General features: G+C 38.2%; 1 protein-coding gene and 1 long non-coding RNA gene across 10 annotated transcripts in view; one reads left to right on the top strand and one right to left on the bottom strand.

The window, feature by feature from the left end:
• UMAD1 (UBAP1-MVB12-associated (UMA) domain containing 1) overlaps positions 1-3,711 on the top strand; it is a 210,138-nt gene extending 206,427 nt beyond the window's left edge. For all 3 annotated transcript variants that reach the window (XM_090287195.1, XM_090287197.1, XM_090287196.1), the window contains one exon: positions 1,571-3,711. In XM_090287195.1, coding sequence (XP_090143321.1) covers positions 1,571-1,828 — 258 coding nt within the window. In that variant the 3' untranslated portion in view covers positions 1,829-3,711. The remainder of the gene's footprint in view (positions 1-1,570) is intronic.
• Positions 1-15,882, bottom strand: part of LOC150001480 (uncharacterized) — a 139,832-nt gene that overhangs the window by 58,885 nt on the left and 65,065 nt on the right. For 5 of the 7 annotated variants that reach the window (XR_016513043.1, XR_016513039.1, XR_016513044.1 and 2 more), the window contains exon 3: positions 14,350-14,429. The exons of the other annotated variants lie outside the window; for them this stretch is intronic. This is a non-coding gene — a long non-coding RNA (uncharacterized LOC150001480). The remainder of the gene's footprint in view (positions 1-14,349; positions 14,430-15,882) is intronic. 7 annotated transcript variants of the gene reach the window in all.

The raw sequence follows: 15,882 nt of genomic DNA, 5'->3' as shown, positions 1-15,882 counted from the left end.
CCATAAAAAATTTCTAAAATTACTTCTCACACAGAAAATCATTCTTTTCTAGACTAAGAGATAAGCAATTTATTAGTATGTATAACCATTATAATGTAAACCCCATACAGGCAAAATTCTTGTCTGCTTTCATCCAATGAGTAAATGTTTATCGAGCACGAGGCTCTGGCCTAGGCATTTTGGGATACAGCAGTGAACACAAGACAGAAAACTCCTTGAGCTTCCGAGGGATTCTAATCAGAATAAATTATATAACATAACCTAAAACAAGGTGCTAAGGGCTATGAGAGGAATAAAGCAGGGGAGGGGGACAGGGAGTTCTGGGTGGAGGAAGTGACGAGGCAGGAGACAATTTAAATAAGGTGGCCAGGAAAAGGCCTCATTGAGAAGGTGACATTGGGGCTAATACTTGGAAGGAGGTGAGGGAAGGAGCCCAGTGTATAGAAGGGAGCAGAACCTCCTGAGCAGTGGGACTGGAAGGCAAGGGCGGAGGCAGCAAGCCTGGGGAGGAGGGAGCCAGGCAGACTCGTTGGGGACACATATGGTCACTGAGGGCCTTGTAGGCCTCTGTAGAGACTCCAGAGTTTTATTCTGCAGGAGACCAGGCAGGGTGGGAGAGTAAAATCTTATTTAGGTTTTTCAGCCACTTTTAGTGACAAGTGGTTCATTCTCATTGCTATAAATATACTTCAATTTATATATTCTACAATTTATACATTCTACAATGACAGATATTTAGGTGGACTCCACTTTAGGGCTTACAGAGAGTGCTACTATGTACACCCTATCTCACATCTTCTGGTAAACCACTGTATACAAGATATACCGATTTTAAAGAAATTGAACAAGATATATCAAGTCTATGTATTCGAATAATTTAAGTAACATTTAGTTCCTGTGAAAGTCAGACAATCAATCGATCAATATTCACGGTATACAGTGGAAGTAAATAAACTGTCAAGTACATGTTAGAGTAAGGCAGTCAAGTATGCAAAGCAGAGAATACAAAGATGTCAACTAGATGGCTTGCCCTCAAGGACCCTAGTGTCTAGTTGGGAGTCAGAGGTATGCATACAAAACAGCAACTAGCAAGGACACATATAGGAAATGCCAAGTAATATCCTAGGCAATTTGCTTCATAAACCTTCTGGAGTGGGCAACCTCACTTTGGACTGTGTTGCTATAAAATTTCACAGGGAATCTGGTAATTCCATAGAGCCTGAAAGCTTACATCTGGTTGAAAAAGCAGAGACAGACTGTGCAGACATTATCTGGGCTAGGGAAATAGGAAGAATGCCAGTTTGAGGGGTTCATGGATGGTCAATGGGGTCATGGATAGTCAATCTGAGTAAGATTAGGGTTTAGGATTCATGTTAAAGCCTATTAGAGCTTTATATGGATGTATTTCTCAAGTAAAGCAAACAGCTACATTCTAATCTGGGAATATTTATATATTCCCCCATTTCTCAATTATTTTAGTATATTCTTGCCCCATTTACCATTACTAAACCTCCAAGTCCATGAGATCTAAATGATTTGAATACATATATATATATATATATATTTTTAGACTGGCAAAGAAAACTCATCCAGTGTGACTGTAGCAGGCCCTGAGGCGGAAAATAAGGCAGGACAGACCCTGGAACACAGCTCGTTAATGGCTGAGCTTCTGAGCGACGTGCCCTTCACCTTGGCCCCGCACGTGCTGGCTGTGCAGGGCAGCATCAGTGACCTTCAAGACCACTTACTCACCTATGATGTCAGCGAAAACTTGTCACGGTTTTGGTATGATTTTACTCTTGAAAATTCAGTGCTCTGTGATTCATAATTTCTATGTTTGTACCTTAACAGCTTTAAAATGAAAGTTTGCCTATTTAACCTGTTTGATGTTCTTTGCCATTTCACTGTCTCAAAACCCTCAGAAAAACAAGGATCATAAAGCAAAGACTAACATATTCGTTGCTCTGTTTTCCAGAATAAAGTATATTTGTATAAAAATTGAAATTAAGTTTTACTTCCATTCTCCCCAATAAAAAATATAAAAATTAGGCAATGATAGTTTTATGAAAGGATTAGATTCCTTCAATGAGGCTCTCAAAATACCATACCTCAAATTTATTTTAGAAGAACTGTGGCATTTTCCTTGGTTACCACAAGTCTGAAGTCTGCCCTGAGAGTGAATGTGAATTCCCTTCTCTGGTTTCGAGGAAGCTTGAATTAATATTATTCTTTCTTCTTCCAAAATGTTTATGAATAAGTTCAGAAAAAAATAGTTGCCACTTAAGCTTAACTTCTTCTGCCTTGATATAGACATGGTTCTGGGAATTGAAAACTTGCCCTAAAAAGCAGAGGGATTTTCCCTGGCCGGGTAGCTAAGTTGGTTAGAGCGTTGTCCCAATATACCAAGGTTGTGGGTTTGATTCCCAGTCAGAGCACATACAAGAAACAACCAATGATGCATTAATAAGCGGAACAACAAATTGATGTTACTCTCTCTTCCTCTCTCTCTAAAATCAATAAATTAAAAAAAAAAAAAGTTAAAGCAGAGGGAGTTTGCTGCTCTAAGAATGTTATAGCAGGAATGTTCCGGATGCTGTTTCTTCAAGTGATAAATTTCATTTTCCTTAAACTCATGCCAGTCCTTTGCACCTGATTGATTCCCATGTCCCTGCCTTTGTTTTCTGCCTGATGCTCCTTCAGCATGTTCTCCCTCACCAGCTTTCCAAAGAACTTTCCTGCTTCTGCCTCGATTAGCATTTATTCCCCTGACCACATATGTTCCCAGCGTGTGAAGAGATCCACATTTCCTTTCAACGTCTCTGCCTCCCAAATAAAAACATCTCATGATGAAACATGTTATTGCTGATAACACCCTTAGTTAGAAATTTGTTGGCCACAATACAGATGGAAATGTTTTACTGCTAGAAAAACTGAAATAGACTCATTTTCAATTAGAGTATAGGCAAAACACCTAGATAAGAGTATAGGCAAAACACCTAGATATGACTTTTGGTTATTGAATATCCATTATTTATTCCAATTAAAAAAATAAACAAACTGCCATTGGTCAATAAACTGCAAAGGGAAGTGGTAAACTGTGATAGTGTTTTTTGTGCCATGTAAAATTTGAACCACATTTGTTCTGAATAGTAGCAATATGATTTATTAATTCTGTGCCAATTTTTAAATATATTTTTCACAAAGATAGTGTGCCATAGCAAAACTGAACACTGCATAAAGGTACATGAATTATTCAAGTTTTAATGTGTTATGCATATTTAATAAATGTGGCATGTTCTTGATAAAAATGCTGTTTTTTAAAAGATAAAGAAACACTTTTATTGGCAAAAATATGTGTCATTTACAAATAATTTTACCACATGAGGTAAATGGTTAAGTGAGATCTTTACACAGTTTTCATAAAACATCAGTCTAGGAAATACTACTTATTACTAACACAAATGTGAACATTTTACAGCAGTTTTTGTGAAAGCCTATCCTTTTTAATATCGATGTTAATGTACCTTAAAATGTAAACCTGTCATCAATTTATCTAATATATGTATTAAATTTTGTCTCAGATACTTATATATTTCATTTATATTTTTGTCTACCATGTTATATAAATATGCTTATACATATTTTCATTTGTCTAAAAATTGTTCTATTTAAATAAACATGAGTAAAATAAACTGATATTTTTATTAATTTCAGATACAGAAAACTTATCTTCTTTGCATTATTCATGTCTGAATGCAAGTTATTGATTCTTTGGGAAGTAAATATTTAAGTAAATATTTAAGTAAATTGTGTAGTATAGAAAAAAGTATGAAATTTGCTCTGATATGTAGGTTTTAAGGAATAACATTGAAAATGGCAAGATCACTCACTAGTTCTGGCTTATAGGACTGAGGAGAATTTAGAGAAATCACATTGTGGAAATGGCCATTTTAATGTTCTTATCCTGTATATAAATCAATATTATTTTAAAACTGAAGGAAACATTAGAAATCAACCAGCCAACTTCATTTTAACCAAGAGAAACTTGAAACCTGGGAAGGTTAAAATGACTTAAGTCATATAATTAATGATAAACATTTACTGTACTTGAATAGTATTAATAATGACAACATAAATTCTAACAACGCTGTATGCTGTGGAGGGAAGGAGTTCGGGCATTTGACGCAGACAGAGCCTGTCACGGGTCCCTCACTTACAAGCTGTAGGACTCTGAGTCAGTCCCCTGGCTTTGGTGTCCTTAGTTCCCTTGCTTGTTAAATAGTAATTGTATGCACCTTGCAGGCTTGTGTTGTTTTAGATGGTGCATGTCAAATGCCTGGCAGTACAAAGCTTGACACATCATCAGTGTTCTGGGAAAGGGAGCTGTTATAATTCTCATTAGTAACCACATACAAACCATAGTCTAATGAAATGCAAAACAGGTATTAAGTGAACTTCTTAAAGGGTAATATAAAAAATAGCTACTACATTTATTGTACAACCCTCCCACCCATTATTGTTTTTCCATATCAAGTACTAAGTCACTACGAAAAATACCCCTAAACTATGTTGGTTGACTCTTCTGTAGTTCTTTAGTTAAGAATTCCATAGGGAACACTTTTTTTTCTCTATTATCAAGCATCATGGATTTTTCCTCTTAACAAGTTATCATTATAAAGTACTGTAGGTATGGAATGTGGAAGCAATTTTACTGAAACTTATTTTTCTCCCTAAAATATATGCAGGAAGTGCATGCATTTTCTTCAGCTTTTTGTCTTTTTGATTTAACCTTTATTCTTTTTCCATTACCATTCTGTCCCCTTACACCCCCTCCCCCAGCAATCACCATCCTGTTGCCCATGTCCACGAGTCCTTTTTCCTTTTTGCTCAATCTTTTTCCAGCTTTTTAAAAATGGGATTTGCATCCTTCCCTAAAAATAACTTGAGAGGCAATTCTGACCAGTTTCTTATTCTGGTTAATTAAATGGTGATTAACTGAACTTTTAAAATTGTATCATTAAATGTTAGCAAAAGCACATTTCTTATTAACAAGTCTAGAAACGCTACACTTTTTAAAAAGTAAACATTCATTGACACCAACACTTTTTTCCCTTTCGCAAAGCAAAATGATAAATTGAAAACAGTATGAAAGAAATTTCTTCTAAAATTCTGAGAGACCTGATTTCTCATAATTCTAAAGGAAAGATAGGTAGTAGCAAAGAAATAATCTCATCCTTGTTCTAAAACAGTGGTACATCAGACCTTACCCCTTGCCTTTATCAAAGATAACAATTGATCAGTAAATGAACACTGCCCTCAGTAATCTAGCAAAGAATATGTTTTCTTTGAAGATTAATACATTGTCTTATTAATCACGTCGCTAATAACATTCACATGAAATTTAAGTGTATTGTATAGGTAGCTGAAGGATTTTACCTCTTTGAAAGCCACTGAGAAATCTGAGTTTGTGGACATTATCTTTTGAGCACTGTGTCATATTGCTAAGGCCATGACCTAATATTATTGGAAAATCAAACTCTCAGAATAGGTCTGACTCCACTCATACTACCGTAGCCTGAAAGATAAAGTATTCTTATGTGTCAGGAGAATGACTCATTATGCCATGTGGTTTGGTGGATAGGTATGGGCGAAAAAGAGAGAGATGTATTCACTGACATGTAGGAATGCTGTTAAAGTCAATATTGTTATATGTTAATCATCATTTTTTAATTTAAATAAACTGAATTTTAGAATAGTATTGGGTTTATAGAAAAGTTACCAAAATAGTGCAAAAATTCTTGTATGCTTCTCACCTAGTCTCCCCTATTTACTACAACAAAGGAACGAACATTGAGATGTTACGATTAACTAAAATCCACACTCCAAATTTCATGGTTTCTCCCAATGTCCTTTTTCTCTTCCAGCATCCTATTCTATATAGTATATTATATTTAGTCATCCTTAGGCTCCTTTTGGCTGTGACAGTCCTCAGACATTTATTTATTTTAGTGACTATGACAGATTTATGGAATACCTGTCAGATATTTTCTAGAATGTCCCTCAGCTGGAGTTTATCTAATGTTTTCACATGGTTAGACTATGGTTATGGGTTCTTGGAGGAATATTACAAAGGTGAACTGCCCTTCAGTGAGATCATGTCAAGGGTACATGCAATCAATATGACATTATTGCTGATGTTAACCTTTATCAAGGGGCCAAGGTAGTGTTCACCAGTTACTGTAAAGTAACTCCTCCCCTCCCTGCTTTTTATACTCTTCTCTTTGGAATTAAATCAGAAAGCATAGTCCAAACTCATGGGATAGGGAAATGCACCACTCCACATTCTTGATGGGTGAGTAGTCATGTAAATTACTTGGAATTCTTCTTTATGAGAGATATGTTTCTTTTCTCCTATTTACTCATTTACCTATCAGTTATTTATATTGGAACTCCAATCTAAATCAGTGGTGGCCAAGAGACATATTTACATTTTTATGAAGTTAATAAAAACATTTGGAACAGTTTGCATGGTGTAGATGAATACCATTTGATGTTGGATAGGATAATACATTCTCTAATTTCCTCAGAATTCATTTTCCTATAAACATCAGATGTATTTCTCCTTAAATTGCCATGACTATAACTGTATTCAAAATAGATCTTCCCTTTGGGGCTACAAGTGTCGCATTGTAAGTGGAGTCCTCTTAAGATACTTGGCCTTTTCCTGCCTCATTCCCATAATGTTTGCATCTTACCCATAATGTTATTCTTCACCAAGTGGTGAAGAGACAGGATTATAGTATATAACCTTTTCCTCTTTAAAGAACCAAGATAACACATGATACAAAGAGCTCTTCTCTACGTAGATGCCTTTTTTTTTAACAACAGCAAAAAACAAAGTTGTATCTCCTTAAGATTCTAAGGAAATAAATGCTTCAGTTGCTCCTTTAAGAAGCAGTTTTAAGAAGCAGCATAAGGAAACTCAAGTCTTCTTTCAGAGGGGGGAAGTATTCCCAAGAAACTCTTTGTACTTCTGATTAACCAAAACTCAACTATGTGCTAAAACAAAGTTGATCTCATCCAATTTCAGTTGTGGGGCAGAGGGGGCAGTAAAAAGCGTCTTAATTTGTCCTTGGAAGAAACCTGAATATAGTTCTTTGTCAAGACTTTCCCAGTCCCAATTTTCACCCCCTACAAAGGAAATAAATTCCTTACAATCAAAGGTAAGGCAAAGGATAATTGCATCCAGAACAACCCATCAGTACGCTAACTCCAAACCAGCCTACAGACAGCTTGTTAGTTACAGCCCAGGCCAGAGAGGGAATCAGACAATAGACCATTTCAGAGGTCAGTTAAGGAGACGACCTCCCACTTAGGACTGCTGCCAGGGACGTACAATCCAGTGTCTGACATCTGGGTTTTGCAGCTGCAAAGTCTGCCCCTTGTGTGGCCACAGGTGTTGGCTATAACTCAGACACAGAAGAAGGAACAGGAAAATGTCAGTTTCATTGTGTGTTTGTGTGTTTAGTGTATGGTTTTTCTTTTAATTCTGTTTTTCAGAAACATACATAATTTATTTTGTTTTAAAATTAATGTATTTCTGCATAATGGCAAGGAACATTTGGAAGGCTAACAAACAAGAAGCTTTTGTTCATGAACAGGGGCAAAATAAAGCCAAGTTTTTACACCTACAGGGTACACTGTACACTAACGTGCTGTGTGTGGCATTGTTAGCTTAGTCATTTGAATAGGCCTTCTCAGGACCAAAAAGAAATAAATGGATGCTGAAAAGCTAATAGGCACTTGGTCTAAGATAAAGCCTAAATACTCATTCTCTCCCAATACGTCATCTCCCGACTCATCCTTATTTGGGATCTTCACAAGAATTTGTGTTTATCAATATGTATTTCTGAGCATGGAGCAGACTATCTAGTTTTCTCTCTCACCCTATACCAGCTGTAACCATCAGCTAACACAGCTTAAAACAGTAACACTAAGCTTTCCTCTTCCTCTTGCCAAGAGACAGCTCCTGATTGTGAGGCAAATCTAGAAGTTTCTACCTCACATAGGGTACCTGCGGTTCCTGACCCTAAAGATACGGGCAGCAGTAGAAATGAAGAGGATGGAATGACACTGGTAAGATATATAAAGAGCCAAAAGTTAACAGCATATTTAAAAAATGTGTCTATACTTCCATAATTAAATATATACTTCCTCCATGTGGTGCCTACTTCATATCCTGAAATTGGAAATTAATTTAATGCTGGAGGAAGAAATCTTTAGATTTCTTCTTATCAAATTTCTTCTAAGGAGAAATGCTTGAATCCTCAGGCCAGTGTTTCTCCACCTATTAAAGACCATGTGCTCCATGGTGGGTTTTTTTTTCCCACTATATGCTCTCTATATTCTTCCAGCCAAGAAGATTTTGGTAGCTTTTACGTTGTATGTCCTATTACAAAGATAAAAGATAAATCAAATATGCTTTTTGAAACTATAGCTACTACCTCATTTCCCTTAAGAATCTATGCTCTTATTGACGTTCTATCAGGCTTATGCTTAGCACATAACAAATCCCAGATTTGTTGAATGAATGAGTGAACCAATGAAATATATCATCAAATGATCTATAAATGAGACTTTCCAAAGCAAATGAATAGAATTTCAACTTGGGTAGTTTTTTAGGCCCCAGTTAAGTTCCCCCAATTATCGTGCTGTGTTTATGCAGCTTTATGAAAATAATGCTTAGTTTACCAAGCCTCTACAAATTGTGCCTTTGGTCTGTTTTGGGTATTCTCCATGTTTTTCAGGTTGTGTTTTCCTCTGCCCATAATGACTACGTAAGTCCTCATGATGAGTAAGAACTGATTCTAGGCAATACAGTGTATTTTGGTCCCATGAATTAACTCATTTGAGGCTTTATCTAGCTGCCAAGTTTCCCTTGTGTGTTCTTGGTTATGTTTGCATGTATTCCTGTCCCACAATTTATTAATCCTATTTGACCTGTCCTTGAAAAATGTTTTCTTTTTGCATATCCTTTCCTTCAAACACATTTGGGTATTTTAAATGACCTTGTTTTAGAAAAACACACCTTTTTTTCTAGGCGCAGTAGTGCATGTTTCTTTTAGTACCCTTCTATCTTGGTCTTACATTTCCTACTCAGCCAGTTCTCTTCCCTTGTCATATACATGTTTAGAGCTCTCCCCTCCCGCTCAAGCTTCTTGAGAGAGTAGTCTGCATTTCTGTCCCTACTTCCTTACTCTCTGTTCACTACTCCGCCTGCTGAAATCTGCTTCCCCATCCTTGGTTAGTACCCCCACTGAACTGGTTCATACAGGAGCTGTCGCCTCCAGCTGATTCTACTGTCCTGGACTTTTCTCACCCTAATCGCTGTGCCACTGCTCTTCGCACTTACATTCCATCTCAGGCAGTTGGGGACTTCTTTCCCTATTCCATTTCCAAAATGTTTGTGTGCCCCAGAATTCCACCTTGGCTCTCTTATCTTCCCTATCTTTCCCCTGCACATCATGTGAATGTCTATCTGCCACTGTTGACATCCAAATCAATCGCTAGCCCAGAATGCTCTCAAGTTCCATATCCATATGCATGATTATCTCTGAGACATCTCACACGGGTCTTACGTAGTTTCTATAACAAACCATGGTAGCTGTGTTTATTTGCTCCACACTTTTTCTCATCCCCTACTCCATTGTTTGCTTTTCTTTGTGGAGTTCCTTTTCACTCCATACTGTTGTTCCCATTTCTGCATCCCAAGGGACAGACACATAACCTGACCTGGTTCAATCAGCATCTCTCCATCAACTGATCCTAGATTTAAGGAGAAAGCAGCAGTTCTTCTGGTGGCATATTGCTGACAGCCACCCATCCCTCATATTCCAGGTCCTGATTACCCAAGCCCTAGATTACCTGAGCTAGAAAGCTAGGAGTCTATCCATTCTTCCTTCTTACCTCCACACTCAATTGATGATAAACTTTAATTATATATCTTAAAGGCTTGTCTCTTAAATGTATACTCTCTTCTCCATACTTACTGCCCCTACTTCAGTCTAGGCCTTTATCATTTCTCCTAACTGATGTTCCTGAATCCAGGTTAGCCCCCAGGGTAGCATCCACTCTCTAACCTAAAGCCAGGAGGAACTTGTTAAAACACAGATTAAAATAGTCAAGAACTCCTAGGATTTTCTGGAGAATCGAAGCACCTTAAGGCACACGGGGGCTCCCATCTGCCCTCTAGCCCCACCTCATGACATTTAGACTCCTGTCCTCTGTTCTCGCCCCATGGAGCCCTGCCCTGCCTTGCCCTTGGGAACGTGTCATATCTCTCTCACCCTCGTTACAGCCCATTCTTTTGGCCTGGAATACCCTGACCTTCCCTTCTTTTTCTTTCTTTTTGTTGTTTGTTGGACTTCTGGTTACAAAATACTTATTAAGATATACTTTAGGGAATATAGTACAATAAATATAAAATTTAGGATCCAACATGAAATAATTTCAATCCTCTCCAAAGTCAGCCTGGCCATCAGTGCTCTGCTGATGTTAAACCGCTGCTGAGAGTATCTGAATGCCTCTTTTAAGTGCAAAACCACACGTTACACTTATGCAGCAAGAGTGCATTCAGATTGTTATTAGTCATTAGTAGTCCACTTGCATAGAACATCAGAAAAAAGAATGGAGCTCACAAAATTGGCTAAAAAATGAACTTATCCTTGCAAAACACATACTGTAATGGAAGAAGAGACATTTACTTCTTTTTTTTAATAAAAGTATTACGTACAGCACAGTAGCTGTGTTCACTCCAGCCACCTCAAGTGACCCAATCTGTGGCTAAATTCTTTCACAAGTTTTCATTCAGGCATCACCTCCTCTGGGAAGCCTTTCCTATTCCTCCTAAGCTAAACTGGATGTCCTTCCATGTTTTTGCAGTATCCTGTGTGCTTCTCTTTCAAGGCTTTTCACCCACAGTATTGTAATTATTTACTTGTCTATTTCAGGACTCAGTGAATGGGACCTAACATCACTCCATGCTTAACATCATGCTACATAGTGTGGGCTCAGCAAAAGTGTGTTGAGGGGGCAAATGATTGAGTTACCATTTATTCAAGAAAATGTATAAGGTTTTTAATTTCTCTAATGGATTATGATTTTATGCAAAATTAGTTAATCAAATTTCTAACCAGTGTGGTCACATTAATTATTGCAGCCTCTAAAGTTTCCCATTTTCATGGGTACTCTCTTCCTTCTACATGCAAAGATACAGATGTGCATTTTCAACAAATGGGGAAACAATAGTAGCCAATCTCTTAAAACACTTGTTTAGTCTATAAAAAGGAAAAGAAAAAGAATCCCTGTTATATTGGTTAACACAATTCTGCATTTCTGTTCTCTAAGTAACAACTTGGAAATACTTTATAACATACAGAAGTAATAAAATCTTTCATTAGACAAAATTCTCAGCAAAAATAGTTTCCAGAACTCGAAAGGAAATTCTTAAGCTTTATTACCTTCCTATTATTGATTAAAACATCGTGTTAAGTGAGTACCAAGGGTCAGTAATTCCTTTCTCTTCCTCCCCCTCAACTGAAAGACTATCTGCTGGTTTAGCCCCTTATTATTTTTAAGTAACTTTAAGCGTCTACCCTTGGCAATGTACACCTATCAAAGGGTGACTGTGGAAATAAAACCCTCATTAAGCAAAGCCGTTGTCTCCTGGGTGTAGGTTATTTCAGGATTTTCCAGTGTTCCTGGAGGTCCACTCGAGGCACTATTTCTCTCTTCCGGTACATTGTGATAAGAGCCTCATTTCCCAGTGCAACCTATCACCACCCTGCAGGTGAGGGACCACTGGGTCCGCTTTGTTCCGCGTGGAACGTACAAAGTGCCAGAAATATACCCTGCGCTTGACAAAATATAAAACTCAAAGGATGAGGGCTCGCTCTTAACCCCTTTTCATTCCAGAATATAAAGTAGCAGGTAGCAGTAATAATTATCAGATTGACTGCCAAAGACAGGTTTGATCACCATGAAATGCTAGGTAAGAGCCGATTTAAAAGAAAATCATGTAAAGAGGTGACTGCGAGGGCAGGTGGTGCTTATGTGGAGGAACCCAAGAAAATCTGTTGGGAGTCGACTTTCTGAAAAACTAATATATATTCTAACATTCACATTTGAGTGTGTGATATGAAACAACATGTGAAACAAATGGGCAGGAGTGGGGGTAGTGGAACAGGACGAGAATCCGCAGCACCTAGACATGAAGCCATACTCTCTCGTGACTGGCCTGGGAGTCATGAGCTCCTCGGTACCTCCCTGGCACTGTCCTCACTATTGAACCTTATACTCCCTGGGGACCCAGCCAGGCCAACCTCCGAACTGCCTCCTCAGCCCCCACCCCCTTTCTGGGGCCACGTCATTCCTCTCTTGATGCTGTTTCTCTTTATTAGAGTCTTCTGTTCTGCCAATACACCCTCTGCCCAGACAGCTCAGTTTCTGGCTCCCTCATTAACATTCTGCAAGCATGGAGTTCACGGAGCCATCTCAGAACCCTAATGGCATTTTGATTTTCTAACTGTTTCTTCCACTTATTTTCTGAAGAAATGATGTGGTGACTCTTGACCCTCTAAATAAATTGCAAGATACATCAGGGCAAGCAGATAATTGTTTTATAATATAAAACATATTGCACACAGCAGGCGCTCCATGAACACCTGACTTCCAAACCTTATTCCAGTTGTTGATCTTAAATGATTGACCAGCCACACTTGTCTAAAAGATCTTCAGTGCCCAAGTCAGATTTGCTGTCACTGCTGTCATCAGAGGTTTAGCACCCTTTCCTGCTCCTCTCCTGCTCCCTGTTGTAATGTGCTCTTCAGCATATACACCCTCTGGACACCAGATCCTCTCCCCAAAATACATCTCCCACCAACTAAAGAGTTGGCCTGCTGTGCTCCTCTGCTAGGAACAGACCTTTTACCTCTCCTGACTGTCCCTGTTCCTTGGGAGTTGAGGTTTTATTCTCATTGAGAAAATGGCACTCTTCCCGGTACTAGCCATGACAGTCACTGTGTGGAGCTTTGGTTTTGTACCTTTGTGAATGAACATTAGGTGCAGCAGTACTTATAAATCAGCTTTAGAAGTACTTAGCAGGATGAGGACTTCATAAGGTAGGTGCCTGGTTCATTGACAACTTTGGAGCAATAACACAGCCCGCTCCTACAGAAAATTTTGAAGCTCATGATTGACCACAGAACTATTTCATCAACACCAGAAATGTTCATTATAGTCTTTTTTTCTTTATTATTTTCAACAATTTAATCATGTGTCACTTTGGTTTAGATTTGAAGCATGACATTTCTCCCCTAGGAGGTGCTTAATAAATTTTGAACGCAAAGGAAAGAAGGAAGGAAGGAAGGAGAAAGGAGTGGTTGCACAACATTGTAAATGTAAATGATGCCACTGAATTTACGCTTAAAAAGTTAAAATGGCAAATTTTTGTTTTATATATATATATATATATACATGGTGTCCCAAAAAATGTATACACACTTTAAATAATTATAAAGTCGGTGTTTATTAAAATACATTTCATTTTCAAAATGTAATAGAAGCTACAGACATTATTTGTTTTGTCAACTCCTGTTTTCAAACTGACGTCCGTTCTGGTCCAGGCACTGCTGACAACGCGAAGCAGTGGAACCGCAAACATCATGAAACAGCAAGATGGGCCCCCCACACACACACTCCCATCACGATATTAGATCCTACTTTGATGAGATCTTGCCAAACAAGTGGATCGTACGAAGGGGTTTCGTAGAATACCCTGTGCGTTCACCAGACCTCACAACACTAGACTTTTTTTTATGGGGATACTTAAAACACAAAGTCTGTGCTATGAAACCCTCAACAGTCGCTGAATTGAGAGCAGCCATTGAAGAGGAACGCACACAAATACCGAACAAAATGTTTCGTGATGTTTGCGATTCCACTGCTTTGCATTGTCAGCAGTGCCTGGACCAGAACGGACGTCAGTTTGAAAATAGGCGTTGACAAAACAATTAAATAATGTCTGTAGATTCTATTACATTTTGAAAATGAAATTATTTTAATAAGCACTGACTTTATAAGTATTTAAAGTGTGTATACATTTTTGGGGGACACCCTGTGTGTGTGTGTGTGTGTGTGTGTGTGTGTTTTACCACAATTTTAAAAACAGCAGAAACACTCTATTACTTAATTTGAAATGTGAGTGTATCAGCAACGTTTAAACAAATAGGAGTTAAATATTCTACACAACAAGAAGCCCAGGAGTGACATAGCCTCCATTCATGGTCTCACCGATGCCTGGGCCATCCTCTGTGAATCTCGGCTTTCCCCTGCAACAGCAAAACGACCACTGCAGCTCTGCACATTCCACGCTCGAAGTAGGAAGAAGAAAAGAAGGGGACGACATCAGTCTAATCTTTTTCTTGTGTCGGGAAAAACAAATAAGTGTCCACCTAGGTGTCACTGGGCAGGACTGTGCCTCAGGGTATCCCTAGCTGCAAGTCAAGGGAGGCTGATAAAATGAGTATTTAGCTTTTCTAGCCTCCAGAGTGGAGACAGCAAGGAGATGGGTTGGACGTGTCTGTGAAAGAATGAATAGTGTCTGGCACAATGACAAACGTGAGGAACCAGGAAGGTTAAATCAGTGTTTCTCAACCTGGTAGTTGACATTTCCTGCGAGGGGCTGTCCTGTGCATTGTAGGATATTTGGTAGCATCCCTAGCTTCTACCCACCCCCAGTAGTTTCCCAACTCTAGTTGTGAAAATCAAAAATGTCTCCAGGCATTGCCAAATATCTCGGGGTGGGGGAGCACAAAGTCATCCCCAATTGAGAACTATGATGTGAAATGACTGGCCAAAGCCATGGCTGAGAAATGGTGGAACTAAGGTTTGAACTCAGAACATCTGACTTTAGAGCCATTCTTCTGCCATTCTGACCAGCCTAGGCAGTTCAACAGATGTAATTAACAGGAGCTATGGATTAACCGAACTAACTTGCCATATAATGAGTTAATGAAACATGCATGAAATGCTATGCAGACTCTCCATACTTTTCCTGAGTACCTGTTATTTAGCTGTTACCCTTGTCACTTTAGCAGTAATAGCAGGTATATGATAGAGGAACAGGAATCAAGTAGTTGTAACCCAAACATTCTCAACAGGGCAAATCAGTTCTGGGGAAAGCAAAAGTGTCTTAGATATTAAATGATTTGTGGCCCTCCAAAACTCAGCCCTACCCAACAGTTCTTATCTTAGTATTTAATTTCTCTGCAAGGTAGAATTTATTTTTTTTCCCTTTGAGGGAGTCTAAGGAACCAGGTGAAGCAAGGAGTATGTTTCAGAAAAGGTGAGAAATACTATTACCTAAAATGAGATGATGTGGGCTCTCTACAATGTGGATGGTGAGTGAATGTTGGGAGTCCTCGTGTTGGTTTTCATTAGATGCATCCCTTTAGCTATTGTTCAGCTGCTGGTCATCCCAGTTACTTCACTTTCATGTCCCTCCATTCATGAATGCAATAAACTTTTATATTTGTCTCTTCCTATCATCCTATTAGTTTCATTGGAATATGACTTTCCAACAAGTAAATTTCCTCCCTCTTGTTCATGTCTTCATTATTCAGAGACATCTCTCTAATGCTTTCTCTAAGAAATATAAATGTCTAGAAATACAACAGTATTTAATACAACAGTATTAAAATGTCTTTGGATTATAAGATGATTGTATCATAAAATAATAAATATAGGATGCCAAATAAGTTTAAAAGACATAAAATTCAATAGATCTAGGTTTGATTCCTTGACTTTGTACAAGTTATAATAACC

This window comes from Furipterus horrens, unplaced genomic scaffold (assembly GCF_987537825.1).
Source record: "Furipterus horrens unplaced genomic scaffold, mFurHor1.1.pri manual_scaffold_9, whole genome shotgun sequence".
NCBI classification, from domain to species: Eukaryota; Metazoa; Chordata; class Mammalia; order Chiroptera; family Furipteridae; genus Furipterus; species Furipterus horrens.
The sequence above is the reverse complement of the archived record's forward strand: the minus strand, read 5'-3'. Positions and strand labels throughout refer to the sequence as shown.